Raw genomic sequence first — 17,295 nt, forward strand, 5'->3', positions numbered from 1 at the left:
ACGAGGGGGTCAGTTAGTGGTCTGTGGATGACATGTGGGCCGAGGAGAATGTCAAAGACGGGGACGCACCACAATGCCGAAAGCCAAATTGACCACAACGCCGAAATACCAAACGCTGCAATGACATTTTCCGGCGTTAGTGTATTTCGGCTTTGTGGTACACAGTAGTTTTCTAGCTGTCGGCGTTGTGGTCAATTTGGCATTTTGGCGTTTGGTATTTCGGCGTTGTGGTCAATTTGGCATTTCGGCGTTGTGGTATTTCGGCGTTGTGGTGCGTCCCCACGGCAGAGCGGCGACTTATCCCCCAACAGCTCGTTGAGTCCACGCTTCGCAGGTGTGCAGTGGTACTGACCGTGCGCAGATACCTCGCACCACACACTACAGGACTATTGCTGTGGCGTTGGTGTCTGTCTGGTGTGCTGTCCTGCTGACGCCATATCTCTTCTCATGACAATAACAATCACATCCTTCTGTGGTACAGCGAGGTGGGGGGGGGGGAAGTTGTAGCCTGCCCCGGGCGCCAAGTTACAGGAGGCTCAGGATGAGCTAGAACCTTTTATAAAACTACAACATGTTTGAAATGTCAAGCAAATACAAAAATAATTGTACAATATATTTCGAGTGACTAAAAATGGCACGGTACATATTGTTATGACTCGCTCTGAGCACTCTGGCAAGCGGCTTCGATTCTCGCCCTGAGTCAAACACGAGGTGTCAGCAATTTCAACACCGCCAGCGAAACAGCGACGCGGGTCGCCGAAGGCCGACCGCCGCTGCGAGAGAAAAGGGCACAACACGGAACATCAACACGGACGCGGACAGAAGGATAAAAACGACAGCCACCGCCGAGAAGAGGCTTCTTCTGGTCACCGGCGACTGGACGGCTGAAGTCGTGACGCCGGAACCACGGAGCGCCGTGTCCTCGGCCGCCGCATTCCGTCGTCGAGAACCTGCCGCGAGCGCGACCCATCACAGCGTGGGTAAGGAACCTGCCGAGGTGTGGTAGCGAGGCTCCCTGATCATTGGCGGAATTAGGTGACAGCTAACACTGTAATAGTACTTGACTGTAAATCAAGTCTCTATATTGAATTGTCTTTCATTCTTAGTCTTGAGCCCCCTATCACCCTGTCTTGGAATAGTCAAGAATTGAGATCATGTTATAGATTAATCATAACAATATGTCCAAATAACCTAATTTTATATGTAACTATTTTTATCATTATTTTTATTTCACCAGCATACGATTTAAGTATAATTCAACATCAAAATTTGTTTAGTTTCTGTACATAAGCAAAAAATCTTTCAATAATGTTATTTAAAAATGCAACGCAATTAAAAATAGTTTTTTATTTTTATTTTGTGTGGTTATTGAACATCGAACATTAGTAAGTCCACGGTTTGATATATATATATATATATATATATATATATATATATATATATATATATATATATATATTGCATGTAATGTGCAGATGCAAAACAAATTAAACCTGGTACGTGTATTGCTGTTGCGAAGGAAAGCCTACAAATCCGTCCCTGAATTCCTTCTGTGTCAGTCATCATGTCGTACTAACAGCCAGTTGCTGTAAAGGATCTGGTATTACTGCCAGTGTAGTTTACTCGCACCGCACTGTCGCGACTCGTGCATGACGCAGCAGTGCAGTGAACACTGCCACGGCAGCGACGGCGGGGCTCTGCGCGCGTCAGCTCGAGGAACAGGCGTCCTACACGACACCTTGCGCCGGGCACCGACTTCCTCGTGCACGGGAAACCACGCAAGATGTATCCTTCCAAACAAAGGGAAAGCGCCGGAGAAGCACGAATACAACATAAACCATCGTCTGGTTTCTTTTTTTTTTTTTTTTTTTTGACGTGACAACGTCTAATAAATCGATGAACGCCGGCTGCACGCACGAAAAAGTGTCCCGTTACGCACATTGTCCCGTTACGCTCATTGTACGCTTGCGCCGCATCCATCTCTCTTCCACTCGATTGGAACAACCTTCGATTTGACTTTTTCGAGGCACATTGAACTTGAAACACTCCCATTCGTTTCCTTCTTTTCCTATCATCGTCCTATCCTTAACAGAATAACACAGATTGGAAGAAGTTAAATAGCGAACATGTATAAAAGTTATAGTTAAAATAATCTCTTCGTTAAAGTAATAAACATTATTTGAATTAATGAGTGCAAATAAAAGTAAATTTATCAATTAAATTGTGGATTTCATTTCACTCCTTCTTTGTATCCATACAAAATAGTGAAAATTCAATAAAAATGATTCAATTTTATTCATAAAAGTATGCAATCATTTCATCAATGTTTTGTTATGACGTTGTCACGTTAAATTATCGTCCGTAAACCGACTTTTCAGACAACCAATTTTTTTTTATTATTATTATTACAGAATTCCAGCAGTGGTCCACAACTTGCAGCATTCAATTAAAACACAACTAAATCAAAAGCCTTTGTGTTTACTCGTAAAAAAAATCTCCCGCCTGTAGATTTATTAGACGTCCACCTGGTTGGAAATTGCTTTTGGCGACATCATATCGACAAAATGCGAAGTCAAGCACAGAGCAGAATGAGTGCATTATGCCTAGTAATAAGTGGGCGTCGTGGCAGTACTGTTAAAAACGGCTTACTGCTCTAAAAAAAAACTCTCATACGCCCGATTTTAATCTATATGTAGGAGCCCGCATATTTCGAGAAAAAAAAATTAAGACCAGCTGAAAGACAAAACACTGTAGCATCGTCTGCGATTCGTGATTGGGTATGTTTCATTCAGGTACATGTCTACTGTTACAACACCAATCACAGTAATCCAGCACGGAAACACGCCGCACCGCAGGTTTAGCCCCTATTCCAGGTAAAGGGAGGGGGCTAGTGGTCCATGATTAGAAATCTCGAGACTTAAACAACACCTAGTTTCACACAGTAGCTAAACTCTCCAGTGTCCAGCCTAAAATTAACAAAATAAAATAATTTTTTTCCTATCTTGTTAGCAAACATTACCCAGATTCTCCCAGTTAATATAAATAATACACCACGAAATTAAAGTAACCTACCACAACGTGAGTTAAAAAATATAAACCAAGGCCAATTTTTCGCGGAAAATCTCACAGACTTTGCAGCCATTTTACTAGTCATTTTCCCCAACACCAACCAAAAACGAAAAGCCAAAAAACCAAACCGGAGGTCATGGGCCACTATCCGCGGGCATGGAGCTCCTGGCAGGCTCCAGGGGTCCGACGCTAAAGTGAAGTACTCGGCCATTAGGTCCTCCATGGAGATGATAACACCCCTGTTTGTCGGTCAGGAATGGCTGCCTGGGGCTGCTTCATTAAGCAACTGATCTGAGCCACTGTGACTGTTTATGTCTGTGCTTCATCTACGTAGCAAACCAGGAACCCATAAGCTATCTTTGTGACTGTTGATATCTGTGATTCAGGTACATAGCAAACCATGAAGCAATCGAGCTGTCGCTGTGAATGTTGATGTCTGTGCTTCAGGTACGCAGCAAACCATGAAGCAATCGAGCTGTCACTGTGACTGTTGATGTCTGTGCTTCAGGTACGCAGCAAACCATGAAGCAATCGAGCTGTCGCTGTGACTGTTGATGTCTGTGCTTCAGGTACGCAGCAAACCATGAAGCAATCGAGTTGTCGCTGTGACTGTTAATGTCTGTGCTTCAGGTACGCATCAAACCATGAAGCAATCGAGCAGTCGCTGTGACTGTTGATGTCTGTGCTTCAGGTACGCAGCAAACCAGGAAGCAATCGAGCTGTTACGATATTACTGCATCTATTGACATTACACAATATTGCGTCGGTTTAATTTAAGCGGTTAACTAAGGTTCTTTATCTCTGTCGATAAGTGACCCAAAAGGTCTACCGTTATCAAAAGACTTCGAATTGGAAATGAGTAAGCAAAATTATTACAGCAGTTAATAAGCTAAAAACGCTTGTTCAACCTTTTTACTTGAACTGTCGCGTTCTAAAACAATGCTGCCTAAAATATAACTGACGAATGTAAATGTCCCTTTAATCTAACTGGTTAACATATAAGTGGCGCTGCTGTCAACTTACTTAGGTAACACTAGATTGTTCTTATTAAGAACTAGCTGCCCGACCCGGCTTCGCACGGCTATACTAATGGAAAAAAATTAAGCCACATGTCCCATTTACAGTAATGGTAAATAAAAAAAATTCAGTGAAAATTTATTACAATGCTGTATAATGTACCGGAGAGAAAATGTATAGCACCGATGGTTTCCCGACTCGTGCACGCAACGTACAACTGATGTACTGTACTTCGCTACGGCAGTCTACAGGCAGATCACTCTTGCGCCGCTCATTATACATGCCTCTCCTTGTGGGTACGCCACTGCCGCGCGATGCCCATTGCCATGGAGACGCAGAAGGCATGAACAATGCAAAATCTTGTTCTCATGCAGACAAAGTACCCACTGTTGCCTGGTTTTAACCACCCATGGGATCTAATTTTCGGAAAATGTCATCCTGCGTAACATTAGGAACATTACTGTGAAGTTTCAAGTCTGTAAGATATATATACTTGAAAAAAAGGGCAATAAAAAAACAAATTAAACACAGAGAGAGGAAAAAAACAATAGTGTAGGTTTGCGATTTAAAGTGATAAAAAGTATTTAAATACTAATTGAACTCTTATGAGGGTACTGATTGCTTCGTTGTTAATATCACACTGGTGTTTTTTTACTTGTATGGAAAATTAAGAATGATAAGGCATCTAGTGCGTGGCAACAATGTTAATAGGTAATAGGAAATAAACTTCTAGCGCCTGCGGCATTGTCAACACACACTTCGTACGTGCACTGCATGTTGTATCTAACCCCCTCCAACGCATTTGATTCTAAATTGGACTTTTAGTAAGGATCCCTAATGCTATTGATAATATAATATAGCATATAGCCTTCCTCGATAAATGTACTATCCAACACTGAAATAATTTTTCAAATCGGACCAGTGGTTCCTGAGATTAGCGCGTTCAAACAAACAAACAAACAAACAAACTCTTCAGCTTTATAATATTAGTATAGATGAGAACTTCATGGCTCTATTAGAATTATAGGCATCGACTGACAATATATTGCATTGCGGTTGATGTATTGGAAAGAATGTCGCGTATAAACAAAATCCCTTTGCACAGCCTACAGGCGTAGTTAGATTTCTTCTGGAAACATTCCGGAAATTTCTATAAATTATGTCACAATTTATGAACTTAATTTACTTGAAATCCTATATGTTTTCTAATATTCAAAAACGATTGATAAAACATTTTCTCATATTCCATGCAGCGAAAATATTTCGAATGTTTTAGGTTAATTTCAAAGATATATTTGCTAGTGTAGCCGTTACCATAATGCGACTTCCAGAAAATGTTTATATATTTTTTCGTTTCATGGTCCATAACCCCAAAACCAGCGTCAACTCAAAAGTGTGTGTGTGTGTTGGTGTGTGTGTATATATATAATATATATATTATATATAATATAGATTATATATATATATATATAATTTGAACTAATTCGACTGCGTCCCTACTAAGGGAGTCATGAATTTTTGTTTACCTCCACCCTTTGTTTTACACCCCTTGGAGATCCGGTTTGTCGTATTAAAAATTATTTCAACCAAAAGTATAGATCATATTTATACGGTTTACAAACGATCTAATAGTTTACTTACTAAGGGATTTTTTTTGTCTTTCAACCCTTGTTAATTTTCACCCCTTTGCAGTAATGGTTGATCATATATAAAATAATTTCAGAAGTAAGTTGTAGATAATATTTGTAGGTTTTACAATAAAAATGAATGGATTTAATAGTGTACAAACAACGGGTTTTATTAATATTTTTAACTTCTACCCTTTTTTCAACCCCTTGCAGCCATTGTTCGTCTTATCAAAAATGGTTTCAGACAAAAGTTTTAGATATAATTATAAAATTTACAAACACTTTGAACGAATTCGATGGTGTGCCTACGAAGGGAGTTATATTTTTTGTACCCCAACCCTAGTTTTTTCAACCCCTTGCAGTTATGTTTGGTCGTATCAGTATAAAAAACTTATTTAGACAAAATATTTTGGTATTATTCCTACGAGTTATAATACGTTCAAACGAATGTGATATTTTCCATGTTATGAGAGTTACAGTGATTTTTCTGTTTTTCAAAAAACCTTCCCTATTTCTATCTTATTGGTCAGATATTGCCCATTAACGAACTCGACTGAGATGTTCCATGTTTATATTTTATTTATCAGTTTTGAAGTGATTTGTGAAAAATTACTGCAGTTATCGTGTCCACAAAAATGAAATATATACAGCATGCTTCAAAGAAAATTATACACACTTTGAAATATCATAGAAAATCTACTTTCCATTCTACAAGGTTATTTTTCTGTAAATGGAAAGCTTAAAGTCCAGTTTGAAAAATAAATGTACTTTCTGGTTAAAATGTGACTTATTTTATAAATGGTGGCCTTCAGCACCAATACATTTTGGAATACGAGTCACCACTGATTTCGTACATCGTACCATAGTGTCCAGTGAGATTTCTGCCCACACCGCTTTAATCTCATTCCAAAGTGTGTCTAGGTTACATGGTTTACATTTGTGCACCAAGCATGTGAGTGTGTATACTTATCCACTTGCATGCTTGCGCACTCGTCTCGCATACTTGCATACATATTCTTATACCTCTTCATGTAAAGTTTCAGTTCTGATGCGTGTGGCACCCATGAACCCATGGTGGGTGGTTTTTTCTTTAGTGAGAGGTACAGCTTTCAAAACTTGGCAACGCTGCGCTGCTGGCCTCCATCCCAGAGCGCTCGGCCAGACATTGTGCTGACTCTCAGAGGTGCACACACACACCCTTCAGGTGCGCGGCAGTCGAGCGGCCGGAGTTCTGGCAGCGATCCTGCCCGCCTGGCAGCCTCCGCGGGGATCTCCTCTCCTTAATGAACAGCGCGATCCGGGGGTCTGCATCACGCGCACCGCCGCCATTCACCTCGCTTTGCACGAGCGTTCGACCGCACTCGTGTCTGTACGCAGAGCGTTTCAAAATTCATGCTGCATACGATATTAGGGTGACAGAACGTGTTTTGTCTAGTTGCGTTCTGTGACAGAACGCAACTAGACAAAGCACAAAACACCGTGCAGTGTATGCTGGGAACTCCAGCGGTGATGCGCCAGAGGGCGTTACGTGCTGTGTTGTGAGCTATTGATCAAACAATAAGACAGAAAGAGACGAAATGACGCGACACCGATGAATTTATTCAACAATTTCCAACTACGCAAATACCACGTTACAAAAAACCGCTCAGTACCTACTACGGCTGCCAACATCGACGCATGCTTCACAGCTTCTTGGAAAACGTTCTCGGTACAGTCTTCATGCTTCTCTCGCATTCATTGCCTCCAGCACGCCCGGGCATGTGATGCATGCAGGTCTTCTCTTGATTCGCGTTTGCATCCATCTCGTCGGAGATACAAAAAACAAATGACAGGGTTGACAGACCATACGGTTGCGACTCTATACGTTTACAAACATTAAGAGGGTTTAGACCTCGCATCTTGCAATTTCAAGTATCACGATACTGCTTGCGATAAAGCTTCTTAATTTTTTTTGGCTTGAAATGACATAGGCTTTGGCTACTTGTTGAAATAAACACTTGTGAACTACGTAGTGTGAATATCATGATAGTTATAGTCTCCCGCGTGAAATAGTAGTTGTTTCCTTGCGGCGCTTACATACTAGAGCCTGTTAGTAAATATGTAGTTGCAATAAGGTTGAGAAAGTCTGGGAAACATGAGTTGTGCCTTGACATAACCAAAATTTGGATAAATAGTTCAAAATTAGAATTATAGCAAAAAGGTGGAACAATCCAAGATGGCGGGGCCTAATACACCTTAAGTACTCGTTAGTTTTTTCCTTATTAATATTTACACGTGTATACATCGTGCTCGAACACTGCTGTAAATGTAAGCATTTCAATTAGTGTTTTTACACTCACTTCGCTAATGAACTGTGTTAATTTATGTTCTCGAGCCATCAGCATGGAATTTTCCCGTACAGGGCGTGTCTTGATAGCAATGTTAATTTTTTGATGTCTGTTATCAGGTTATAGGCCAGTTAACAAAATGTATAATGTTATCGATGCAGATTAGATAGGCTCGTCTAGCTGATACAGTGACAGACACGATTCATCTGCGTTGCTCCACAGCTAACAATTAAACAAAAAGCACCAGCGGTATAGTTATTAAAAACCTACACGCACTGATAACAGAATCAACATATTTTTGAACATTTTAGTTTTAAACATCACGTCTGTTTACTAGCTAATTTTTTATACCTATTTCATATCGTGGAGGAATATGTAGGCCTATGCATTCTTTATGCGGTTACACTTACGGGCGCTTATCTGAACAAACTTATTGCAGGTACATGTTTGCACGAAGAAAGAGTTACAGATAACTTCGAGAAACAAACACACCTTAATCGCATCACAGTTCGCGAGTACAAACTACACATCGCCTGTTATAAGTTAACATGAGTGCTATCTTCAGACACAATGAAATCTTGGCCTATCAAGTGAACTTGTCTTTGGAACTCATTATAGTTTTTGCTCATGCTGCCGCAAGGTTGCAACACAATAAAAACTAGCATGTATACCTGCCTTCACATGGCTGGTTTAAGATGTGTTAATTATGTTGCCACAATTTTCTACAGATTGAAATATTTTGAGAAATTAAATTAACTTTAGGCATGTACATAACTGCTGCGGTAATATAATATATCCTGTTGGAATGTTTGTTTAGGCCAGAGGTTCTGAAAGTGTGTTCCAGGGCGCACTGTTGCGCCCTAGAATATTTTCGGGAGCACTCTGTAGTATTCCAAAGAAATATGTAACCAGAATAAAAAAAAAATCATTTTCAGCACAGTCTACAGGCGTAGGTAGGTTTAGAAATACATATTTTTTCCGGAAATATTTTGGAAACTTCTATAAACTTCTGGATCATTTTAAGAACTTAATGTACATAACATATTTATGTTCTCTAATATTACAAAATTATCGATTAAATATTTGCTCATTTTCCATGCAGTGAAAATATTACGAATATTTTAAACTCAATGTATCCAGCATTGAATAACTTACAAAGAAATTCGTATTATATGCCAACTAAGGTGTTTTTTTGTTCTTCAAACATTATTTTTTTATCCCTTGCACTAATAACATGGTCGTATAAAAATTTGCTTTGCACTAAGGTATAAGATAATATTAAGATGGTTTAAAATAAATTCAAACAAATTTGATTCTAAGAAAGTTTGTATTTTTTTATTTCAACCCCTGTTTTTACAGTAATAATTCGGTTCATAAAAAATTGTTTCAGCCAAAGTTTTGGATGAAGTTTCAGATTTATAGCCTACTATAAATTATAACGGATTACACAGTATATCTATTAAAAAATTAATAATTTTTTTTTAACTTTCAAATCTTGTTATTTCCACCCCTTGCAGTAATGGTTGGTAATATAAAAAATAATTTAGGACGAAAGTTGTAGACAATATTTTTATGTTTTACCATAAAAGGTCTGGTTTTTATGGTGTAGTATGTGTGGGTTTTATTAAATTTTTATTTGGAATTTCTACCCCTGTTGTTTTTCAAAACCATGCAGCAATGGTTCGTCTTATCAAAAATTGTTTCAGACAAAAAATTTAGATAAAAATTATAAGATTTACAAACTCTCTGAAAGAATTAGATGGTGTGCCTACGAACAGAGTAATGTTGTTGTGTTTAGTGTCCTCCAACCCTTGATTTTCCACCCCTTGCAGTTATGGTTGGTCGTATCAAAAATGTTTTTAGCCAAAGGTTTTTGGTATTACTCTTACTAGTAATAATACGTTCAAACGATTGTGATACTCATCATATTATGATAGTTAAAGCTATTTTTATGTTTTTAAAAAGACCTTCCCCATTTCTACCCCTTTGATCGGATACTGCCCATTGTCGAACTCGACCGAGATTATCCATGTTTATATTTTATGTATCAGCTTGGAAGTGATTTGTGAAAAATTGTGACAGTTATCTTGTCTACAAAATAAATAAATAAATATTATATATAAACTTTTGTGTTGATGATGGTTTTGAGGCCTATAGTCCATGAAACGAAAATCTACATAAAGATTTTCCGGAAATCGCACCATGGTAACGGCTACAATAGGTAGTATTTCTTCGAAATGGTATTCTATTATACCATTTCATTAAGGATATATCGCTCTTTTTATTGAAAAGTTATTTTGTATTATTTTTAGCGACTCTACATGTTTCGCTCGACTGTTATTTAGTTGAGTATGGAGATTGTAGTCTCTATTTACTGTTTGTAAACAAGACGTGAGTTGAGCATCAGTAATTATCTCCAAGTCATTAATTATTGAAACATATTTCTCAGAGATTTGGTCCATGTTGCGTCTACAACTATTTGTTGGATTTTCAACGCGCCCCGACTTCAAAAAGTCGTGAACCACTGGCTTAGCATATGGGGTTTGTAATGTTTACTATAGGAAATGGGAAAAATAAAATTCAAGTCAGTATTCCTATTGACGAAGGAGACCGAGCGAGGTGGCGTAGTGGTAAAGCACTTGTCTCGCGTTCGGGATTACGCGAGTTCGAATCTTGGTGCAATCACCCTGAATGTGAACCCCTCTTGCCGTGGATTCCGCCCCAATGCTGGGTTGGTTCCTTGTCATGCCAATGGCCGTCTTTCCTTCCCGATTTCCCGTTGTGTTAGTCACGTGTGCGTGTCTCTATAGACCTCTCTGTGGGCGGGACATGATAAAAACCACGGTAAAAAAAAAAAAATCAACAAAGGGAGTTTCTCAGCATGCAAATCTTCCAGATAGGCGGATGATTGAAATGCACGAACAGCAACGAATCTTGTACAGGAGATGTTGAAGATACAGATCACGTAGATAAGAGCAAGATAGTAAAAGTATGTATAGGTATAGGCAGCTGATCTTTTAGTTTTTGGGAGTGTCCCCCCCCCAACTGTTTCACAGGGCCATCGAGAGAAATTAAGGGTTCCGGGTGCAACTGTAAACTTGATCTTCGCATATCGCGTAATTTGTGAAGGTTTCAAATGTGTTATACTAGCAATATATTTATAATTTTCGTTCCCCTGCCAGGGAAAAATCAATGGATCAAAAGAAGAAGAATCTCGAAACTCAACCAGGGCTTCCCTGGAGCCCGGGTACCAGAAAATACCTCCCTTCCCCCCCCCCCCAACCCATCTCTTAGTCGCAGAGTAATTACAGCCGTAGCATTTCCATCGAGCAGGTAGTTTGTTGCTCAGCCAAGCTACGGAGAGAGACTTAACAGGAGAGTACTGACGTCATCTGCTTGTTCTGTAATCTGTAGGCTACAAGATGACTGGCAAACAAGACTTTTAAAATGAACCAAACGATGCTCTTTATGTCAACACAAGCAAACATGACTAATATAGTGGAAAAACAGTGATGGGAGTTCAAGGACAGTAGAAGTGAGTTTTTTTTTAAATCTTGCAGGTGCCACAAATATATTTTCATTTGGCCTGAAATCAAGGAATGTAGTGTAGTCTACCCCCATGAAGTGCTGCGTCGTCTTCCACAGTCTGTTGTTCTCAGTTATGGACGTCTTCAACTTTCTAAAGATTTTTTTAAAAATGAAAACTAAGGATATAAAGTAAATTTTTAGTGTATATTAACATTCTAATCAGGCAAATGAAATACGATTGTTAATTTTGTAAATAAATATTATGTCTTAAAATCCATTCGCGTTACAGTGCATAAATTTATGATGTCATAGTTGCATGTTTTATGTACAGAACATGTTACCCATACATAAATTAAACCTTTTTTAAACTTAAAATGTGCCTCAGTTCACCCCAAGAGCCTTACAAATTGATACGCATTGAAATTTATAGGTACCTTGTATCAGATCACCCACACTGCTGGGGTGAACTGATACATGAAGTTTTTATTTAAAAAAAACTTAAAATGGGAAATAAAATTTAAAAATTAATTACATGAGATATTACTTAAAGGAGTCATCTGAAATATTACGTAGTACTAAATCACTAGGGAATAAAATTACGTGCTACATTGCATTCATAGGCGTGCCATGGCCCCCCCTAATGTAATCACTCAGATCGGCATTTTCTCTACAATATTTTTTAACATTTTATCGTTCAGGAAATACAGCCACCTTAGTTTATTTAAAACACGAGGTCCCTTAAAATGGCCAAACCAAAAGAAATATTTTAAAAGGTTTGTTAAAGTTCTGTTGTCTGAATTGCTGTGTTTGCATTCACTAAAAAGAAGTTCATTTCAAGGTAGATCTGGACCAAGCTCTTGGAAAATTCGAGGGGGAAAAATGTGTTAGTACCCTTTAAACATTATCTATGGAAAAAAAAAACATATTTTCAAGATTGTTAAAATTATACGGATATAAATATTAACTAGTAAACATATCTCGTTGATACTGCACAAAAATATAAACACGGCAATGAGTGAATGTATTTAGGCTATTTAACATTCTAAATTCAGCTTCTGATTTAAAAATTTAGCAGGGCCCCCCCTAATGGAAATGTCTGGGCACGCCTATGATTGCATTTCAAATTTTGTAACTGTATCAGTTCACCCCGTTTTACGGTAGTCGGTGAAGGCAACTCTGGTTGTAAAATTTTCGCAAACGCACATTCCACTCAGTTTTCAAACGACCGACACTTCCTGAAGAAACATGTTATTATTTATTGTGCCCATTCAATTTAATCGTAGTAGTTTACGTGTGTGCAATAGTTATAGAACCAAAAATATTATAACATAATAATTCAAAATGGCTTTGAAAATATTGTTGTATGATTCATATTTCTAAGTCGCAAGCAATCATTGTAGCTTTTATATAAATATATAAATAAATATATATAAATATAGATATAAAATCAAAAAGTGTTCATGAAATATAAATGCAGGCATAATTCTCGTTTTCTCGGTTTCCAGATTAAAGAAATTCCCACCATCAAATGAGCAAATCAAAAGAATCCAACGAATATTTTTTTTTTCAAATTGCACTTAAAAAAAGCGTAATTTGTACTTACCTCATTATAAATTTCAGTTAGTCCCAATACAAAAATGTTCGCACTGCACGATAGAGAAAACTCAATAGTTTTATTCGGAATCACAACTCTTCCAGACTGTTTGTCCACTGAAGTCGACAATTTATATCCAGTCAAACCTTGAATTGTGGGTTAAGGTGTACCTACATTCTAGTAGACATCATACTTTATGTCTATGAAGTAAATATATTTTATTTTACTTGTATTAATTATTATAAAATTATTATTCATTACTATTATAATTATAAATATAAAAAAAGTTTAGTTACGATAAAAAATTCAAATTAGTTATTTCTTAATAGTTGGCAAAATTGAGGGTTAAAACAAAGCGTCATTGGTACTTACCTCATTATAAATTTCAGTTAGTCCCATTGCAAAACTGATCGCACTGCACGCTAGAGAAAACCCGCTTCACAGCAACTCTTTAACAAACGAGAGGCAACGACCACTGTGCAGAGACCACTGGGTTATTTTTGGACTCGCGTGCAGTCCATAGTGCCGCGGCCTAAAACGCTCGAGAAACGATGCCAAAAGTAAAAACAGCCGTCTGAACTCAACAATGCTCCATACTCATAACGTGCGTCATTCGTTTGTTCTTCTGCAAATATTACGTGAAGCATCTACCTACGTGATGTATTCATCCAGTGTTTCTTTGCTGTTCATGATACCGCTTATATAAGTAGAGTAGAGTCTCGCTTAACCGACATTTCGTATTATCCAACATTCCATTCTAAAAAAAAAAAAAAAAAAAAAAACTAAAAACACAATCATTATCAAGAACTACAAGTTGCGAGCGTAAGCGTAGTCTATTTTGTAGTGCAGCTAATTAGTTGGCCCAACAGTTTTTCCAGATTTTTTTCTGTTGTTTGCTGTAGAACACGATAATAAAGTTCGTGTTAGCATAGTTTGACGTTTAGTAAAAGAGTACCTATATATTATAAATTTAGAAATTTAATTAAATGTATGTGTGTATACACATTTTTATATCCCACACAGACTATGTTACACAGCAAAACGTTTACAGGAAATAAAACTAACAATTTTACTTTTACAGTGGAGATTCATATAAATAACTATACAAATATTTCTACTTGTAGAATTGCTTGTTTAGTTTCCTTTGTAAAAGATATTCATCTGTCAAAGTAAATATGTTAGTTGAAATATTTCCATAAAAAAAATTATTTTAAATAGACCACACATATGTCCACATTCAAATTTCCCACCGCCGGTTTTTTTTGTTAGTTCCGCGAGTAACAACTTGGAGCGCTAGGGTAGAACTAGTAGCATAATAAATAGCATTGAGTTTCCCATCTTTCCGTAGGTGGATAATCTTTGGCGTAATCTTCGAAAGTCCTAGAGCGTAATCCTAGAAAGGCTGCTCCAGGAGGAAAGTCCTAGAGCGTAATCCTCGAAATGCTGCTCCAGGAGGAAGGTCATAGAGCGTAATCCTCGCAAGGCTGCTCCAGGAGGAAGATCATATAGCATAATCCTCGAAAGGCCACTCCAGGGGAAGAGGGCCGCTCCAGCGAAGGATACCAGAGCATAATCCAGAAGGCCGCTCCGGGGGAGGAGAGGAGAGGAGAGGAGAGGAGAGGAGAGGAGTTATGAGGAGAGGAGAGGAGAGAACACGTGCGGAAGCCCACTCCTTCCCTGAGTAATGCCACAATAAATCCCTATTATTTACATTCTGCAGCAGGCGCCATCTATTGGCGCCGGGTGCATCACCATCTTACAGGATAACTAGCTCAGGCATAGATATTAGGAAAAAATACCCTGCGGTGTCGGGGCAGCCATGTTTGTTTCAGTGATGAGCATGTAGCACTCGCACAAGGGGGCCGAGGCCAAATGCAGGACACGACAAACGTTTTTACTTATTAATGTGTTATGATCAACGTGCGAATATGTCCTAAACTTGGACGTGTCTGTTCCCCGCGCGCTGCGTTTTTGGCACACAATTAGCAGGCCCGCTGTAGCGTCGCGCTACACGGAGTCGGTAGTATCCATCGGGAGCGCGGAGAGGCTGGTCGTCTTCGTCTTCACGCAATGTTGATAGGTCAACTTCGCGCCAATTCCGCAGCCTCATCTAGAGCGTGAGTTATGACCCCCACCAGCCATGCGTCACCGCGCAGGTCTTAAAAGCTGTTGCGCGCCTAGCGCCATCACAGCAGCAACGTCCGCCACATATTGTTCTCCATCAAACTCCCCCTCGCACCATTATAAGCAGGAACATCATTGAACAGCCGTGCACGCGCAGAGCTCACCAACCTCGAACAGTCGCGGCCAGGGGAAGGATAGCACCATGTAAAGGTTAATATGTAATAAAAAACACACTTTACGTGTAGTGGAGTGTATCATTTGTAGTGTAAGGCGTCTTGGGTGGCCTAAACAGCCCAAGGATCACCTATACGGACACTTGACCGAACCCAAACCCCCAGACCCATTCCGCAAAAACTTGATAGCTTTGACGGGGAGGCAGCCGGACCGGTGCCAAATTGTACACTTTCCTTAATTAAAAAAGTCTCAAACACAATAATAAACCACTACACACAAGGTGGCCATTGACCGCAGCAGTCTGGACAGGGTGAGCTCCAGTTGGAGTGTGCTGCAGACAGTGCTGAGACACGGGCTTTAATGAAGTGCCGAGGAGGTACATCTGCACTTAACTCGGATTCGATAGAGCAATGCTGCAATATGTACTAGGGCTAGTGCTTCTGGATGACAGATTTAATAATTTCACTAACTGCTGACTGCATTCTGCTGGCGACTGGCCTCTGGCCACTGCAATGCCATAGTTGGCTAATCCCTAATTAAAGCACATGCTGCATTTTACCCTTCACTTTGCATGGTTGAAACACTGTAGGCTTCGGCCTGAGATGCACTTAGAGTCATACCTAACCCAGAATGCTCCAAACCCATTACACTTAAGTTAGTTTATCAAAATTCATTTCCACAGTTGAATTTTACTTATTATTGTAAAATGGGAAGTTATGGGTATTCACTCTGTGGATGGAATCATTCACAGATTTATCATTGCAAAGTAGAGAATGACGTCGTCCCGACCATGGCCTCTAAGCCCGTGCTCCGCACCACTAGTACCAGATCCCATTTTCGGAGCGCACCCCTAGCCTAGTGGGAATGAGTCAGGCAAGCGCCTCGGGCGTGACCCCACTAGACTCAAATAAACTTCAGGGCACGAAACCCCGGGGGCTCGACCCCATAAAACAATTAAGGAACAAGACATTAGGACACAATTATTAATTCACAGGCATTAAACAAGTGCTTCGTAGCTACTCCGGGCGAGCACCACACACATGGAGTAGACAACGAACCTCATTACCAGTCACTGTGGCCACTGGCCTTAATTAAAGTGCCCGTGACAATGGTCGAGTCAGATTAGGAAAAATCCAACTAAAACAGTTCACAGTGAGACAATATGTTAATAAATTTACAGTCACCAACTTGATGCCACAATTCAAATAATTAAATACACTAAAACAGTTGTTAAGCCTTAAGCACCCAATTACCAGGTGCTACCTTTTAATTGAGCACCTGGAACGTGTTTTTAGCTTATAATAGAGCAAATTAAGTTGATATAAGTTTTGGGCGCCGACTCACAAAGGAGGTGAAAGTTTCCCTCCCTTGCGAGGCGCCCATGTTCGGCAGTCTCCAATCACTCCACGCCGGGTCAAGATGTGTGTCCGTGAGCAGCCTTCAATTTTGTTCCACCGATCGTTCACTCTGGACATGATTTAATAACCAAACCTTTTTAATTCATTGCTGCTCATGTAGACTCGGCGTGTATTTCGCGAACCCGGACTTATCTCGACCGTTTCCTTGGTGATTCCGCACCGTGTCGCGGACCACGAAATTTACGGCACTGGCCGACTCCAGCCAACTCATCTTCGTTAAAATCGACGCACATACGCCTGCCGGCTACAACCTCAGGTAAGTGTAGAATCGAATTTAGGACCACGCTCATTGAGGTCTCCTAAGACAATTAACTTTCGGCGCTGGCCATATCCGGCGAACTAGTAATCGCATCCCCGCGAGACTGCAGTGGCAAATTCATGTTCATGAATTGTGTTATGTTAGAGTTGTATTCATT

The 17,295-nt window shown here is 39.5% G+C and overlaps 1 protein-coding gene across 2 annotated transcripts in view; it reads right to left on the reverse strand.

Annotated features, from left to right (window-relative positions):
- LOC134530369 (hexokinase type 2) overlaps window positions 1-13,670 on the reverse strand; it is a 165,035-nt gene extending 151,365 nt beyond the window's left edge. The window contains exon 1 of one of the 2 annotated variants that reach the window (XM_063365133.1): window positions 13,536-13,670. In XM_063365133.1, the coding sequence (XP_063221203.1) occupies window positions 13,536-13,562 (27 nt within the window). In that variant the 5' untranslated portion in view covers window positions 13,563-13,670. Of the gene's footprint in view, window positions 1-13,172; window positions 13,193-13,535 lie in introns of those variants that run through there. The other variant, XM_063365130.1, reaches the window with a different exon arrangement.
- Between the last annotated feature and the right edge of the window lie 3,625 nt (window positions 13,671-17,295).

This window comes from Bacillus rossius, chromosome 3, assembly GCF_032445375.1.
Source record: "Bacillus rossius redtenbacheri isolate Brsri chromosome 3, Brsri_v3, whole genome shotgun sequence".
NCBI lineage: Eukaryota > Metazoa > Arthropoda > Insecta > Phasmatodea > Bacillidae > Bacillus > Bacillus rossius.